The sequence below is a fragment of the Maylandia zebra genome, linkage group LG4 (genome assembly GCF_041146795.1).
Source record: "Maylandia zebra isolate NMK-2024a linkage group LG4, Mzebra_GT3a, whole genome shotgun sequence".
Taxonomy (NCBI): domain Eukaryota; kingdom Metazoa; phylum Chordata; class Actinopteri; order Cichliformes; family Cichlidae; genus Maylandia; species Maylandia zebra.
In genome coordinates, this window is record NC_135170.1 from 24,051,496 (window position 1) to 24,069,863 (window position 18,368).

An 18,368-nucleotide genomic window follows, 5' to 3' on the forward strand; every position below is an offset into this window, starting at 1 on the left:
TGCAAGAAATTGTGCATGATGTTCAAATTTTGATTTAAACAGATCTGACGAATTAGGGTGAGCTCTGACTGGGAAACCAAAAACTTGTAACCCACAGGCAAAGCTCTAAAGTATACACTGCTTTCTTGTCTTTTTTCTGTCTGAAAAGGACTCTAATCTACAGGATGAACAACCTAACAAGTCCTAAAACTACAGATGGAAACCAGATCTCATTAGCAGGACGTTTACTGTGGGTGATAGATCAAGTCTCTCATTCACTTTTGTATAATCACTTATTTTTGTAATAGGGGGAGATGCTGCTGACCAACTAAGTTGGGGAGTTTTTGGTTTGTTTTTTTTATTTGACATTTCAGACCAACCCATCTTTTACCTCCAGTCTGTGGCTATGATGTATGAGAGATACCAGTTGGATTTATGGATGCCCAATCCCTTCCAGATTTCTAGGGCTTCCTGAGCAGACTTTGCATACTCTTCCTGTGCTTGGGTGGGATTTGTCCAATTACTCTGGTTTCCTCCTGAATTACAAAAATATGTCAACTGGTGATTCTCAGTTGGCTGCAGGTGTAAATGCAAGGTAGATGAAGCATGCAAGTACAGAATAAAGTGCTGTGTGAATATGTGTGGCAAAGGTAATGTTGCTGCAGTATAGAGTGTTTTGAGTGGTTCAGCAGCTTCTTAATGCCAACATCATATAATCACATAGCAGTAACCCAATGCATTTAGCCATGTAGAGATGGTCAAGATCACCTGCTGAGAAACAAGGTAAGCATCAGAATGAGGCAGAAATTAAGCTTAAGTGTAAGTTCAATAAGGAGGTATCTGTAGTCACTCATCTGTCTGTTTTCCTGTGTATTCAGCTGCTTTTCTGTTGTTTACAGGACTACTGCTTTCCCATGCTGTCAATCTCATTTCTGACATCATTACTCTAGTCCAATCAATTCTCGCCTGCCTTCTTTGAGCCAAAAGCCTTGGCTTTGCATGGTTTAAATCTGTGCTCCCTGCCATTCTCCCTTTCAGATTCTCTTTCATGCAACCCACCTCCTCCCCATCTCCACTTCAGTTACCTCAGCCACAGCTCTATTCAAGCCTCAGTCTTCATCTTTACCACCATTTGTGGAGGTCCTGTCTTAAATCCTATCACTGCTGGGATTCTGTTCTGCCATGATGGGTCATTTGGTGTCTAATCGCCCAATACGCTAATTTCTTTATCTCAGTAAATCATGTTTAGCTCTCTCCTTATTGAAATGTGATTTAAGTAATTTCGAACATGGCATGTTGGGGTCAGACCAGGGGTCCAAGGTTCACAGAGAACGGTCAGAAAAACAGCAAATATTTATGAGTGGAAGAAGTAAGAGGAAAAGGACTGCTTCAAGCTGATAGGAAGGCAACAGTAATTCAAATAACCACTCATTAGCTCCAGAGGAGCATCTTTAATTGCACAACATGTAGAGCATGTTAGCAGATGGACTACAGCAGCAGAAGACCACACCAGGTGCCACTTCTGCACCGTGTTCACTTTATGCCACAAAGGACTATCGTTAGCAGCGGCCACTGAGTTTGTTCTACTCCATCTGTGTTTTTCTCTTGGAAAACAGGGATGAAGTTGCTCTGGTGAGCAACTGAAGTCTATTCATTAGCTCAAAAGGAAGATTTATTTACGTCTGGGAGCTAAAAGAGACTGAATAACGCTCCAATAAACAGAGGATCACCTAAATCTGTTTTGCTTCTCGCATTACATTTAGTAATTTTCTCATATTTTCACTGAACGTTGTATTTAATGGATTATATGAATAGTTGTATGCACACGTTACAGGGCCCGTCAAATAAGCAGCAAGTTATAAAACCTAGCAGCAGGACATTTAGTAAACTTGAAGCTAAGTTAGAGCGTGACATCACATCTGGGATGGGAGGGGCCAGCATGTGCACCGGCTTTTCTGGAGAGCTACATAACAGCGGAGCAGCCAGGCATCGGCAGCACACACCTCTGAAACGGCAAAAAGAAAGGGACAAACAGAAAAGCAACAAGCTAAGAAAACCAAAAAAAAAAAGTAAGCTTACGCCTGCTTTCAAGTTGAGAGCTGGGAGGTGAGGCGAAGCCAGAGAAGAGACGAGAAAGGGAGGGAAGGAGGGCGGCAGGTAACGGAGTTGCTGCGGGCGCTTCGAGAGAGACATCCCCGGACAGAGACGCATTCATCAGCCGCAGAAGCAGCAGCAGCATCAGCACCACCGGGATGGAGGGGGAGAATTACGGTTTGTCCTCATCGCACTGTTTCACGCATGTAGCAGACGCTTTGATCCAAAGCCTGACACTGCATGAGCGCATGCTTTTCAGCACTGCCGTAGCGTGTCCGTGTTCCTGCTGTGCCAAGAGATTAAAAAAAAAAAATGCAGCCCACTGAGCTATGTCCACACTACTGCCTGTCTGTTTGGTGAAAGTGTTAAAAAATGACAACGTGTCACACTTCAAAGTAAGTCCTAGTCCGCAGCAGGCCTGTATGCCGTGTTGTTTTCATCCTACACTTGCCCGTGTTTATGTAGTCTAAGCGCATACACAGGAACAGGAAGAAGGATGCAATCTAAAGCCAGCTTTAAAACAGGTGGTCTCTGTGGTATGCACACATATAAAAAGGTCGACGCAATTAATGATTTAGCATCTCACTGCAGCTATGACAGCAGGGTGACAGCTGTGAAAACAATAATAATAATAATAAATCGGATTTTTACACTCAAAAACAACAGCAGGGAGAAACAGAAAAGTTCCTGCTCTTTTGGGAGTTTACATGATCCGGACTGATTTATTTATAGGATATCAGGCTGGGATCTATTTTGAGGCTGACATAGTTTTTCTTTTCTTTTTTCTTTTTTTTACAGAATGCCTTCTTATACAACTACTTGTGTTGAAAAAAATGTGAGCCATATTTACTGGAAATTCAGCATCATGTCATCAAGTGTATGGTGACATCCCTGATGATGTCAGACCGGGATGAGCTAGCTGGTGGCTCAGCTTAGAATATGATAGAGCCTTCATCTCAATTATTTAGTAGTTTAGTTTTTTTTTTTTTTTTTTAGTGAGCTTAATGCATCTCAAAATAGAACCTCCAGCAATGGCCTCATTGCAAAAAATTCTACTGATGCTCTGCTGAAGGGAGAAGGAGGGGGATGATGCTTCTCATCTCTTTTCCAAAAATGAGGGGAAGTTTTAGTCTAATGGAAGTATCACAGCTCCTAACAAAGGAGCAATTGCTATAAAGAGTCCATAGGTGGTGACTTTGGGTAGCCCGTGCAGGGTGTTTTCCTGTCAGCCCCAGAACAGGATAATGATATGCCGTCAGCGACTTCCTATTTGCAAAGGAGCTGAAAGAATCAGTTGGTGATTATGTAATTATCTGCTGAAGTGTGAGGCATAAGAAAAGAGACACGCTGAAGCACCCAGCGCATTCAGATAACACTCTCGCTGTCCCCGACACCTTCTTAGTCAAATCGACAGCTTGAGAATCTGAATGAAGAAGTGCAAAGCATATCATCTCCTCTGTGAGCAAGAAGACGGGAAGCAGATGGAAGTAAAAGTGGAGATGTCGTTTTATTTTGGCACAATTTTTTTCCCCCCACTGCAGTTTATTATTAGTCTGGACTTATATAACAAAACACAACATTCGTCTGGAGGCTGCCTATATTTCTAATGTAATTTGTATAATTTATTGCGTCGTGGCTTCACCTGCGTAGCTGCCTTCTTACATTTACAGCAGGATTATCATTGAAACAGGTTTCTGAACTGTGTTCCAGTGATGTTGCTAGGTGCTGGCGCCCTAAATCAACTACCTGGGGATTCACGAGGCGTGGCTGGGTTTCAAGACTTACTTAAAAGGCTTTGAGCTGCAGGGTGTCAAAATGTTTTTTTTCTGTGTGCACCCCCTCCCATCTACTTGCACCTGTCAGCTCAGTTCGGTTTCTCTTTGCATAATAAAATGTGCACAAAGGAAACAGTGCAACTGCTCATAGGTGTGGTGCGCTGGTGCTCTAGGGTGACAGGTATATGTGGTTTCTGTGGTTATGGGTGTCATCTTTCTCTCTGTCAGTTTGACCTCTCCTCTTTATCTGAGTGATTTCGTCTGAGAAATAGAGATGCTTCTGCTGGTCTTAATGCTGCGTGTGTGTGTGTATTTTTTCTTGTTTTCTCTTTGTAATTTTTTTCCCTTAAACTGTCACTCTTCAGCCATGTGACACATTTACTCCAGCTCTAAGCTCCTCTCATGTTCAAAGCATACTGACACTGTCACGGAAGCAGCAAACTCTCAGCGGGCTTATGCAGACACAACTTGTTCTTAATAACAAGAAATAAGTAATTACATAAAAATCACACCAAAGATGCTACAGCTGTTCTACTTTCTTGATCGTGTAATAACTCCAGAAATAAGAAGCGAAATGAATTTAATGGTTTGTTTAATGGGATTACATTTGCACCGATCAAAAAGAGACGCAGATGAAGAGAAGTGCTCAAAGCTGAGCAACGAGTGCTGCATGTTGCTATTGTGGAGATATTGTGAAGCTCATTCAGCCTGTTCAGGTGTAGAAGCTCTAGCCTTCATATTCACTCTGGTTGTATCAGCAGAGACACTGGCTCTGCCCCCACTCAGCCAGTTATTAGTCACCAGAGGTGATGCTATCATTAGGCTGCCATGTAGGAGTTCCACCAACACAGATCAGGAAGCTTCCTGTAGATTTTATCTTCCACCTGGGAAATGATTGTATCGAAAAAGAAAACACATTCACCTCCGTAGCTGTCTACTCGTTTACTGATGACTGATTCACATCAGAATCGTGTAATCTTCTGGGGAAGTTATCGGTTTTCTTATTGCAATTTTTACTCATGACTGTTGCACTCAGCCCACATAGATTTCATAGTTAGATTAAATCTGGGTCTGCTAACTCCAGAAGACTTGTAGCCTGCTTGGGGAGGTGAAAATAAGAGTTGTTGTTGCATGCAGTGTCCACATGATGGCATGCCATGCTCAAGGAAGTGGTTCATCTGGGGCCAGTTAAACGCAAAAGGCCTTCATGCTGTACGTGGCAAGACTTACATATCAAAGCAAACTGCTTCAGCTGTTACGAACTGGCTCAATAGCACAACATAAAGTGGAGACTGACACCAGATCTGGTTTTATTTGGTATTATTTTGATTGACTTCAGCTAAAAATGACAGCCCAGAGAGCATGAGGCCAAGAAGTGGCATCCATACTTTGTTGGATGAACACAATAAGCAATTAAGCCTTGACAACACCCAGACTCTTGCACCGTCACTATAAGACAAGTAGGGGTTGGATCGGGTGTGACAGAGTACAGTCGTTAGCCTCCTAGTGGTTTAATCACTTAGGAATGGATGCATTAAATTATTTGTATAATTTAAACTCTTTTGATTTGTTTAGGGAATTCTTTTGCGATGCCATCCTACATATTGCAGAAAAAGTGCAGTTTACTTTGTAATCAATGCATTGCTGTAGATTTTTAGTTTACTCACATATTTGAGGGTCATTAGATGTTTTCTCCCATTTGGGGTTCATGAGGAATCAATCAGTGACTTACCATGTGCCTTTTTGACTAAAGCAATCTAAAGTGTGTTATATAACAAATCAGTATTAGCATTTAAACTGTGACAGTTTGGGCATCTTGGGGATCTCTCTTTGAATGACTGCATTTGCAGCTTAATTGCGTGTTGCACTTGACGTCCTCGTTAGTCCATAATAAACTGCAGTGCAAAAATAATTAATTCAAATGAACTGTTGTCGATTTGGCTAATTGGCTTTTATGAGTTTCATTAGAGCACTTAAAGTTTGCTCTGTGGACTAGAATAGCTCCATAAAAGTTCAGTGGAATACACAGATTTAAACATTTTCAGTGTGTTTGTGTTGTGCTGTCGAGCGAGGGGGGAGGAATATGCATTTAGAAAAAGAAAAAAAAAAAGAGGCGGAAGATTTGTGCTGACTTCACTGTGTGCCGTTCCTCTGGTGACAGAGCTGTTCTGTCTAGGTGATGTGCAGCTGCAGCATTTAAAGTACCCAGAACTGACTTTGCAGTTCATACAGAGGTCAAGTTGAAGCACTGTGCCCTCAGATAATGAACTAGGCAGTGCTTGTTAGATCATAATGATTTCCATAACCACGAAGCACGTCTTACTTTATTGCATTCCTTATCAAGTCACCCCTATATTGCTTTTCAATGGAAACATGATTGACAGAGAGGGCGGAGTTGAAGGATTAATGAATGACTCGCAGAGAAGGAGTAATTAAGGAGTGACTGACAAGTGGGGTAATGCAGAGTGGCAGGTGACACGAGTTCAAGAGGGAAGCTAATCGTTTGCATTTTGTTCCACGAGAGGAAGCGAGAATCTGAAACAGATCGTTGACGAGCACATTTTCGTTGCTGTTGTTGTTGTTGTGAAACCCATGTGCGTTATACAGCCCCAAAATGCGATCGTGTCACTGCGAATAACCCTCACCGAGTGTGAGAATAATCTAATCAAAACAAATGGCTCACAGTGTTTGGCCCAGGAGCTAGTTATTTCTTCTATCCTGTTGCCAAGCAACAATGAAATCTTGTCTCTTTTTTTAATGCTTTTCAAGCCAAAAACCAAGAGTGACTAAAAGCTAAAAGCAGCAGAGGGTGGAGATGGAAATAAAAATCTGGAGTGGACAAAAAAAAAGCATACTGCTGACTTTCATCTATTTATTTATTTTTGCCATAATTTCCATGAAAACAACAGAACTCCATCCCTTCTTCAAGCGACTTTTCAGATTGGACCAGTCGTACGCGGTTGCTGCAGCAGTCGCAGATACGTTAATATATTTTGTGTGCAGCCTGTCAAGAATTAGTATGTGAGGTAGCTAGTGGGAGAGAAAGAGAAAGGGAGAGAGAGGGAGCAGAGGAGGATAAGAGCGAGGTTCAGATACCAACGGAAAAGGGGAACGGGGGAGAAAGCAGAAGTGATTTTAGCATCCGATAGCAAGTTGCACATTCTCAACAAAGGGGAAGAGAAAGTAGGTTAGTGTAAGACATTGGCCGAGGAGCGTCATCCAACTTGGGGTGGGGGGGGATTAGGTGAAGCAAAGTGACACAGTGCAGGATCTTACAGTTGGAATCCTTCCATGGAGGGAACAGCTGGGAGCAAGGAGTGACAGGTGCACTGGGGAGACTGGGATCTTCACAACTTTTCTTTCACATCACAGTCATAAGGAGGGAGGAACTCAGGACGATACACAGCTGCAGTCTGAGACATACACTCAGATACGGAGATTAACACGCCGGAGCTATGGGGACAGTCGGTGAACTATGTGTGTCCAGTTTTCAGACCTTCTTGTGCCCTGCTGTGAAGCCACTCGAGGAAGCTCCAGGTAAAGTAAAAGTTGTTTTCAGGAAGATCATTTTTCATTTTGCTGGCTTTTGGCATCATTACTATAAACCTACAGTGTTGAAACTATCACGAGCATTTGTTTTTTGAATGTGTTTTCAACCTGTGAGCGTGGTCATGTGTGCTTCTGTGACCACTGGCACGAACACATGACTAAACCAGAGATGAAAACAAACAGTCGGACAGAAATAGAAGGAGCTTCTCGAGGCTCAGGGAGGCTCTCATTTAGCACAGCTTAAACCTCTGCCCTGTGCGTGCACGCACTCTAATAGAGCGTGAGCTAATGTTATTACTCACTCAGCTGATCGAATCTGCAGCAGGGCTGCCTCCTTCTTGATGACTTCACATTCCTTTTTCACACATGTACATAAAATCCTTATGTTGGCCGACAACATGTGAAATCTCAGCTTGCGAGCCAGACTTTCTCAGCTCTGCCAAAGACTTGTGTTTCCATCCTTTAACAAAGAGGACTGGCAGTGTTGTGCCTACTGGTGATCGCCTCCTAAAGCTGGGTAAAATGAATTTTCTGTGTTTCTCGGTTTAATTACACACAGAGAGACACAGATTAAGATGTTGGTTTCTTTAGAAGTTTGCTACTCACCATCTGGACAGCGATGGAGCTGATGTGCGCGTGTTTGTTGTTTTGGATTGGTTGCTAAGCGCCGCGATGACATTGCACTGCAGGATGGTGTGCAGGTTCCCATTGGGGGTGTTTAAACTGCGTGTTGACATGACTTAAAAAGCTTTGTTGGGTGGCAGTGAATCAGCTGACTTTGTGCGAAGCATGTGGAAGCGTTGCTGCCTCAGTCATTTCAAAATATCCACATCAGCACCAGGGCTCTGCCTGTCGATTTGGATATTCAACGAGGAAGTAATCTGGATTGTTCTGGTACTAAATGTGATGACAGCAGACTTTTGCTCATTTTATTTTATTTTTTGTCAGGCCAACAGAACTGAATGGCATGTTGGGTGTTTCTAGTCACTTAGATAAAACACTGGCTTGCATTTGTACATTCAGCCTTCCCTGCAATTTGTGGGCAGCGTATTACCAAAGCTGCCAACTGCCTGCCTTGTGTCACGTTTTTTGATTAAACGGCAATAAAACGAAGTTTGTGTTGTGATGGCAACCGTTAAGAGTTTGGGCCACTTGTGATGTAATGACATTGGCTGATACTGTTAGTGTTGGTATTTCTGCTTTTAATGGTGAATCACGAATGACTCGTGTGGCTCATCCAACTGTTGTTAGGCAAGTTCACGTTGTGTCATCTAAGCTATCACTGTAAACCACTCCTGAAATAAGTTGGGGAATTATTTGATTTCTGTACTTGCGTACAAATTGCATCACATTTCGCTGTTATGACATCTCAGTAGGAAATGGTGTACTTTTATCTGGTGGCTTTACTCTCTTGCACACACAACATATAAAGCTCTTAAAAACTGCTTGACGGAAACTATAATTTATCTACTGACTCACTGGTCACATTGTCAGTTAAACCTTTCTAGTACTGGGTTACACTCCTTTTACCTTCACAGTTCAACAAGTTGCTTGGAACATTCCTCAGAGTTTTGGTCCACATTGAAATCACGGCATCACAAAGTTGATGTAGATTTATCAGCTGCACATCCATGATGCGCATCTGCCATTCCACTGCATCCCAAAGGTGCTGTATTGGAATGAGATCTGGTGATTGTGGAGTTCATTTGAATACAGTGAACTCAATGTCATGTTTAAGATGATTTGAGTTTTGTGACACGAAGCCGCCATCAGAAAATGGTACACTGCGGTCATAAAGGGATGGACACGGTCAGCAGCAACAACACTCAGGTAGATGGTGTTTAGATGATGCTTTGTTGGTACCAAGTGGTCCAAAGTGTGCCAAGAAAATATTTCCCGGACCATTAAACCCCGGTTGATGGAGCTACTACTACCTGCCTGAAAGAAGGCAGGATGGATCCATGTTTTCATGTTGTTTACTCTAACTCCTGACCGCACCATTCAAAGGTTGCAGTGAAAATAGAGACTCATTAGACCAAGCAACATTTTTCCAGTCTTCTGTTTTCCAAACATGCTGCCCATGCAAATTGTAGCCACAGTTTTCTTTTTTTTTAACTGAAAGGAATATCACCTGGTGTGGTCTTCTGTTGTTGTGGCTTGAATCAGTCCATTCTCCTCTGACCTCTGACATCAGCAAGGCATTTTGACCCAGAGAACTGCCACTCGACAAATGGCTGTGTATCTAACAGGTGTATCTAAGAAAGTGGTTAATGAGTGTATTCTGCCCACAATAACTGTTTACATCAGATTTTTCTAATAAGACATGTTAATAATACTTAATGCTTTTATTTAAGAGGAGAATGTATATTGAAATTAAACTAGTCTTGTCTTTTGAAGAAGTAAAAAGAAATTACTTCCTTCTTAGTCTGTTCTCATGTAGTAATATCAGACTCCAAAGTAAATACAGACTTTTATTTTATCATTTATTTTCTTCAGTTCCCTTTTGCATCTAAATTACTGAGTCACACGCACACTGTTTTGCACCTTTCACAATGTAATTGTTATTGTTAACCAAACGCTCACAGTGACAGTCACTGTGAGTCGGCATGCTTAAATAATCATCATAGCCCACAGAATGACAGCGATCCCAAGTACTGTGTTGTTTATAGAAGACATGATAGAAATTTTCTCCGAGTGATATCAGCACAGCTCCATCAGTCATCTGTGCAGAGAGCCAGGTGTGCCCCGGATTTGCCGAGGCTCTCTGACGCGGAAATTACTCTCGTGGGCTCCAGGGACAGCTGAGGACACACTGATCTGTGCGAAAGCACAACAAGGCCGTCAGCAACAGCGTGTGTTTGAGAATATTTGCCCTATCAGCTTGTTATATATGAGACTGTAGTGATGGCAGCAGTTACCAGCCTTTTTTGGTTTGGGAGCCTTACACTGTACTGTTATCTATTTTAACAGCTTTTATATCAGTTTATTATTGATTATTAAAATAATGAGATATTTCACAAGTCAGATAAAATCAATAGTTTTTTTGACGGAAAAAAAAGGTACAATGAACAACATCCAGAACCACTACAGGTTGAGCTCTTTTTGAGCTAGAGCTATAAATGCTGTCATCAGCCACTTCATTAGGTACACCTATTCAGCTGTTTGTTAACACAAATATCTAATCAGCCAATCACATGGCAGCCACTCGGTGCATATAGGCCCTGTTTCAGGCAGGCAGCAGTGTAATGGTGCAAAATGTTCTTGGTACGCGTTGGAGGACTTAGTACCAGTTGAGCATCTTTTAAATACCACAGCCTAGAAACACAAGTAATGCTGTCCATCCATGTCCATCCCTTTATGACCCCAGTGTACCCACCTTCTGATGGCTGCTTCCAATAGGATAACGCGTAATGTCACAAAATTCACATCATGTACAGTTCACTGCACTCAAATGGCATCCACAGTCACCAGATCTCAGTCTAATAGAGCACCCGGAGGATGTGGTGGACAGGATATTCTCAGCCGACAAATTTGCAGCAACCGCGTGATGCTATCATATCTATATGGATTAATATCTGTGAGGAGTGTTTCCAGTGTTTGTTAAATCTGTGTGAAAAAGAAATAAGGCATTTCTGGAAGCAAAAGCATGGGTTGCACAGAGTACCCAATAAAGTGTCCTGTGAGTGTTTATGCTGAATGAGTTTGACAGTGAGAAGTCTGACAGGAAGTTCCTTCAGGGAAGAGTGTATGAAAACATAGAGAGACTCACAAAACCTAACTAAGTGGGTTCCTTTTGGTGTTATGGGAGGATATGTCTCAAGATATTTTTTATGTCTTGATAAATGCTCTAGGAAAGAACAAGCAACGGATAGGACAGTAAAGAATTGATGTTCATAATTGTGCTATTTTGGCTATATCTGACATGACCGTCAGTTTTCACCTTTAACGCTAACTGCTTAGCAGCATGCACCTGCTGCCCTCGATCTTTTAGTTTTTATGACTCAGATAGAATCCTGTTTATAAAGAGCAAAATGTATATTTAGTTATTTCTCTGGAGTGCTTATTAGTCAAACTCATGAATTTTTCAGCAAAGATAAGCAGTCGCTTTGTCACCGTGTGCCATCTCTTGTTGGGGTCACCATGTAAATGTCAAAACTTTGTGCGGTGCAGAACGCTGCACGACTAGCATGAGATGAGTACGTTTTCTTATGCAAACAGGTTCTCAACTGTCATGTTTTATCAGAAGCTCTGGAAATTTTGCATGCTCCTCCTGAAACAGTTTCTGGCAGCAGTATTACTGCGTGTAGGTGGGTCCTGCTGTAAGCTGTGTAGAGTTCTCTATTTTAATTGCAAATTGATTGGCCGCCCACAGAGTTCTTTCTGACATGCAAACATCAGAAAAATAGCACCAGAGTTAGATGTATTCTGCTTTTTTTTTTTTTTTTTTTTGCACATGACTCATGTCAGTAATTAATCGTTCAGTCCTGAATTCCGTCTAACCCAGAAAATTACAGAGTGCATAGAACCAAAGGTCTCATTACCTGTGATTGCACCTGTAAAAGGAAAGCAGTGGTTTCAAAGTCAACTTGTGCAGTGACTCATGCGTCGAGCAGCAGATCAGCAGAGCCATGTCTAATGCCAAAGAATATTTGCCGTGCAGGTTTGTAATTGTCGTGGTGGCAGAACCATTTTTCATGCCTTGTTTCGAGCTCGTCTGTGGATATTAACCTCCTGTTTCTCAATAAACCTCCTGTTTGCATGTTTTGTAAGTTAGAAAAAAGCAACATGACTCTGTACAGTGACCCAACTTCAATATGACGCAGTGTAGTTAATTTTGAAATGCTTTTGGTTGAAATCATTGCTGTTTGATAGTAAAGATAAATTTCTCTAAAATTTTCCTTTGTGGGTTTCTTTCTCCCCTCCTGCAGCTGTAATTAATACAAATGATCAGCAGGAGTCACTCTTGGTACCTTTTGTCTTAATGATGGGGATTATTTTCTCTCACACAGCAATTTTCCATCTAATTCAGGCAATTTAAAGCCTAAAATAAAGATGTATTTTTAGTTCAGGAGCTGCCAGGATATTGTTTTGACTCTGTGGTTTCACTTATAATAGCCCCGGCACACCCACAACCGATTTTACACATATATACACACACAGAAACACAAAAAGCAAAACATTATTTTGCTTTCCAACTTCTGTGTTTTTGAAGACTTTTTTTGATGTTTGAAAACGTATTGCATCAGTGTTTCTTGGATTAGGAGGCTATATTTTTATGGCAAGCCTGCCTTATAAACTAGGACTTTGGTTTTGGGCCTCTTCCAGGGAGTCGCAAATTGTAGTTTTTGTGAAGTGGAGTGTTTTGGAGCTCGGTCAGACATAAAATAAAATTCGCCCCTCTGTTGGAATTATCTTGACAATCGTTTTCTTTCACATCCTGCAACCTTGATTCATATTTTGAAATCACTACTTACGAAACTTTATATGGTGTCGCTGAATACTAAAAACCTGGTAGTGACCTGCACATCAGTAATGAGTGCTAATGATCGAAGTCAAAACATTCAATCATGTGTTCATTACACTCAGCTGAGGGCACCTTTTAAAACCACAAGCTTTTTTGAGACTCGCACTTGCAATCACACCTGAAATCCACATTCTTAACATAGCACCGTAAGACTGAACAACAGCTATTTCACAATACGAGGCAGACTTGTGTGAGGTCAGAACATTCCTAGAGGCTAGAGAGCTACAGTCACCTTATGTAGACTTAGAGGGTGATACCAGAAAGCTGTCAGAAAAAGCTTTGCTACAAATCCAACACAGCCTGATTTATATATAATGTGTCCTGCATGTACATCTTGCAAAATGCTGCATAAAATGTAATCTTATGCCTGCAGCAATAACGCATGCGTGGGATATCTAGAAGTTATAAATAATTAAGCAGTGTTAAAGTAAATGTTTACCTTTGCTGTAGCAGCACTGTTACAGACACCATGCAGTTTCTTGGACAAAGCCAACAACTTCACACAAACTTACTGACATGAAGACAAATTAATATTGTCTTGTGGTCTTCATACATACATGCTCTAAATAATATATGAATAAAATTGTAATAAAAAGATATCCTCAGTAAATGTGTCATATCATCAACACCAATTCATATAAATCTTATTGCATTTACTGGAAAATAATATTGCGTTACACAGGTAAACCTAGTTTCCCCATTTGGTTGTGGCTGACCTCATAGTTGAGACTTTTATAGGTCATAGTTAAAGGTTTTGCGGTAATGGTATTTTAATTTTAAAACTGAAAAAAAGAACTAACGTCCTACAGATTCTAAGACGAGCAGACCTTTGTCTATTTGAGGAATTTCTCTTTTCCTTTGAAACTCAAAATCTGCTGCACCTTTTAGCACAGTCTTTATTCTTTTTTTGGTCTTGATTTAAAGTGTGCATAAATCCTCCATTTATCTGCTGATCCGTTCTACTTTAGCTCGTTCAGGAAGCTGTGGATAACTGTAATCTTCATGTGTCTATGTCATCTCATAATCTTTTCATTTAAAGGTCAGGCAGCTGCCTGTGTGCTCTTGTTCTGGGTCCTTGAGCACAGATTTACAGCATTGCTTGGGGGAATGGATGCACTTCTAACAATGAGTTGAAACTTTGTGTGTACGGGGGTCGCTACACACAGGCTGCATTGTCAGCTGTTGAGTTTGCGCGACACAGCTGAAGCATTCATGGGTGACAGAATGAAGTTGAGATCCCCCCTAAATGAAGATTCAGTGCAGACTGTAGCACTTTACCGTAGTCTTCTTAGTAGCTGTGTCCTGATTCCTGGGTCGGTGCTCAGAATCTTTTTAAAATGCAGCTGGACAGCTCATACACATTTTTCTACCGTACGTCAGATAAACAAAACAGATGAGCTGTTTTCTCCCCTTACCTGGCCTCTGTCATTGGCTGTGAGTGGAGCATTCCTCTTGGCTCTCAGGTATTCATCAACAGGCAAGGACAGGCTCAATCCTCTGCTATCTGACAGCAGTATGGCTGTGCAGGTGTTACACAAACAGAAGACTAATTTACTCACTTTCAACAGGGGGCTGTAAATCCCTCATAGTTTCCTTAAAAAATGCCGCCAAGAAATATCTCTCTACTAGGAAAAAACGACCTTTCAACAAACCTTTGATCAGCCTTTGATCACAGGGGGGGAAAAGGTGAAGGTCATGACATCAAAACTGTAAAGCTGCATTAGGCACAAACATTCTGGTGAGTATCACCAAGATGTAGCCAAACCTGTTTCATCGTTACTGGTAGGCCCCTGCATTGTTGTGGTGTAATCATAAGAGTGCAATGAAAATCAGCTGTTTTTCAGAATCACTCAATCATCCCCAATAATAATAATAATAATAATAACAACAACAACAACAACAACAACAACAACAACAACAACAACAACAACAACAACAACAACAACAACAACAACAACAACAACAAAAGATTATACAGGATAATGTGGGAAATAAATCCAGAGCCATTAAAGCACTAGACTGAAACATTTTGATTTATTTGTTTATTTATTGCAATAATATCATGTGAGAATAGGCTGTGCAGCGAGTTTGAATATCCAACAGGTGTTCACAAGTGTTTGTCTGTGCAGGTGTTGTTGCTATTTTCTAAAGAACGGTTTAACATTTGTTTCTGAGGTAAACGTTTGACTGCACACACACGTCTACTCTCGGCGGATGTGGTGAATCAAAAGCCTTAAAAAGAGCAAGATCAGCAGCAGTAAACTGCTCTGCCTCGGTGAGTCTAACTCACTCCCTGCCCCCACTCAAACCCCAACACATGTGTGTGTGTGCGTGTGTGGGAGAGAGCCGAAGGCAACAGGGTGGCAACACAGTGGGGCAGACGCGTCATAGGGCACGTTCGCTGCGCTCTAATCAGTTTGCATAATCAGGAGACGGAGATAGGCAACGAATTCCTTTCAAAATAAGAGTCTCACTTACAATTACAAAGTCCAGTATATGAACTACTGACACCTACCTTACTTTTTGTAAGTAAGTAAAATTTATTTATATAGCACTTTTCACACATAAAAATCACACAGTGCTTCACAATAAAGAGAAAGAAAATGAAAAAGAATGGAAATACAGCAAATAACAATGTAAAACAGTAAAATACAACATAAAACAACAAATTAGTTGAAATCTAGTCTTCAGGGTTAGAAAGGCCCGATCTCCATGAGTTTTAAATCCAGCGCGTGGGGCCACCAGCAGTCTCTGAGCTGATGACCTTAGAGCTTGGAAAGATGAATGTGGTTTCAGCAGGTCAGATATATACTGGGGAGCTTGACCATGTAGGGCCCTAAAGGTTAAAACTAAGTCTGAAGACTATGCAAAGCTAATTTGTTAAAACAAGTAAAAAGACCAATGCAGTAATCCAAACGGGAAGTCGTTTATGCTGAAGAACTGAATCATTTAAAAATGTAATATGTACATTATATATTTATATGCACATGTATATATTTATATATTTGTTTATTTTTTCTCATCTACTCACTGGCATCGTAAAGACACAAATCAAAACTGTTGTATAAAACATAAACCTGTAGGATCCTGCAGGATAAGCCTAATTTGAAAAAAAAAAAAAGAAGAAAGTTATGTGCTGAAAGTTATGGTCTGATTATACCAGCACCAACACATATGCAAACAGGAGTTTTGAGCTCTGTAAATTGGTATACCTCTCCAAGTTTATGTGGCAATGCTGCAGGGCAATTCCAAACTAATAACTGACAGTTATTCTTTGAAATTATTTGGATGTGAGGATGACGGGGATTTAGCCAGTTGAATGCTTGTTTGGGTGCCACAATGTCTTGAGTCAGTCTCATTATACACCTCAATATTCAAATCAATATAAAGTTCTTGTAATTTAAGAGTAGTGTTTTCTTGAATTTATATTAAGTTTTGTACTGTCCTGAAGATAACTGGTTTGGCTAATGGTGCCTTTATGAATACCAAATCACAGAAAGAGTCGAAACAACAAAAATTTGTAACTGTGTAATCCAAATAAAGTTTTTTGTAAACATTCTTTAAAACGTGTTTTAATTTGAAAGGCACAACCGGAAGCGCTCCTCTGTGCCAAGCCTGCTCCTCTTGCTACTTTCTCGCTCTCAGGAGCAAAAGCTGGTTGGTCAAAGTCCGTCACTTCAAACCACTCCCTTGAGTCGTGGACCGAAACAGTCTTGTTTTAGGCTAGAAGTCAATCCTCGGAGTAACTTTTAACTCGCCAATTGAGAGTTGAAAAGCCAATAAAGCTGTCGTTAATTGTATTCGGCGAAAGGTTTGACTCTCGGAAATCTTCTAGAAACTTTTCGGACTCGAAACCTTGAGGCACAGACATCATGGTGTTAAAGTCGGAAGACGGCGTAGGTGAGTGAGCTACTCAGGGAGAGACGTTTTACTTCGTGTGAAAGTAATTTAAATGGCACCACATGGCCTTTAAAATATACATATATATATCAGAGATAATAACTTGACGGTATGAAAATGGAAAATCTCAGTGGACTGTAACTGTCCTTGGCGACATTGTTTATTCTCCTATTGTTGCTTTGCTGCTTGTGTAAGCGCGGCACTTTTCTGAGCCTTATATAGCAAATAAAAAATATGTATACACAATCATTTGGGTTTTTTTTTAAAGTCTATTTTTGTTTATCCATATCATATTGACTGATCCTTGTCTACAAAATTCAGCACATTACCACATATTTGTACACTAAATCAAAGAGCTGGCTGTATTTTCACATTTAGTTTTGAGCAGTGCTGGTGTCAACATTATCAAGCACTTTAGTAGTAACACTCTGTAGACTTAATGCAGACTCTAACACGGTCAGAGTAAATATCGTCGGTGTCATTTTTCACTGAATACTCAGCAACAGGTGTGAGAGCAGACCGCGCACTCCTCCAGCAAGCTTTACATGAGTCATACTTCATCATTCCAGCCTTTGGATGGGCCACCTTTAGTTGAAATTATGCCAGAGAAGCCTTGCTAACTGTTGCAAATTACATTTGTGGCTGTAATTCCTTTACATCAGTTTGATGATGTGCAGTCATAATGAGCCAGTGTGCAGCCTTTGGTGTGAGACAGAAAGCCTTTGTTGCTGAGCATCATTCTTTCATCTTTTCTCTTTGACTTGGTTAGCCTGGCAGCATTAATCAGGAACTTTGCCTTGCGTCACTAATAATCCTGTTAGAGAACAGTGGCTGATCCTGTTATATGCTGCTGCTCCTTTATTGTTCTTGGGAACTTGCACACTTTGCCCCCCTCTCTCTTTTCCTTCCATAGCCTTGGCTGAACCTGGCTGGCACACACAGCTGCATTGTTTTTTGGAGGCAGCGAGGTGAGCGAGAGGTCCATTCGATTCCTTTTGAGTCCATTTGTCTCTGCCACTTAGCGGTGGGTGGTCTGGGAAATTAAAGTAGTTGTCACTAATGGTTCCCTAATGAGTGGCGCTGAGAGCTCTAATGGGGCCTCTGGTACAGTGTACCCTCCCTGGCACTAATGCCCCCGTGGTTTGATAATCGTCATCATCTCGCCATAATCATATTTTAGCTCTCTTTCTGCATCAGTTGCAGCGCTCCTTTCCACTCAGACCATCGTTCACTCTGCGTTGTTGGTGCTGAAATGGAAAATGTGTTTAGAGCAGAGAGCACTAGTGAGGTGTTGTTGAAAGTCTGTTTGGTAGCTCAGCAGCACTTGGTTGGCTGTTTTCGCTGATGTTGATAGTGATCTCGCAACTGAAAGAGGAGAGAAAATGAAGGGTGTGCAGATTTAAAACTATGACCTGTCACATTAATATTGCAATGGTTTCATGAGAGTCTGTGCTGAACAAACATTTTTTTTTCTTTCTAATTAGTCAAGGCAAGGGGGGGGGGGAGTTTGTTTTGGATTGTCATTTACCTGCATTGTTATTATGGTC

At 41.1% G+C, this 18,368-nt stretch overlaps 1 protein-coding gene across 3 annotated transcripts in view; it reads left to right on the forward strand.

The window, feature by feature from the left end:
* The first annotated feature begins 2,000 nt into the window (after window positions 1-2,000).
* The window catches only part of cyth1a (cytohesin 1a), a 41,342-nt gene continuing 24,974 nt past the window's right edge, over window positions 2,001-18,368 (forward strand). The window contains exon 1 of one of the 3 annotated variants that reach the window (XM_004559430.6): window positions 2,001-2,250. In XM_004559430.6, coding sequence (XP_004559487.1) covers window positions 2,232-2,250 — 19 coding nt within the window. In that variant the 5' untranslated portion in view covers window positions 2,001-2,231. Of the gene's footprint in view, window positions 2,251-6,848; window positions 7,386-16,557; window positions 16,822-18,368 lie in introns of those variants that run through there. The other 2 variants (XM_004559428.5, XM_004559429.6) reach the window with 2 other exon arrangements.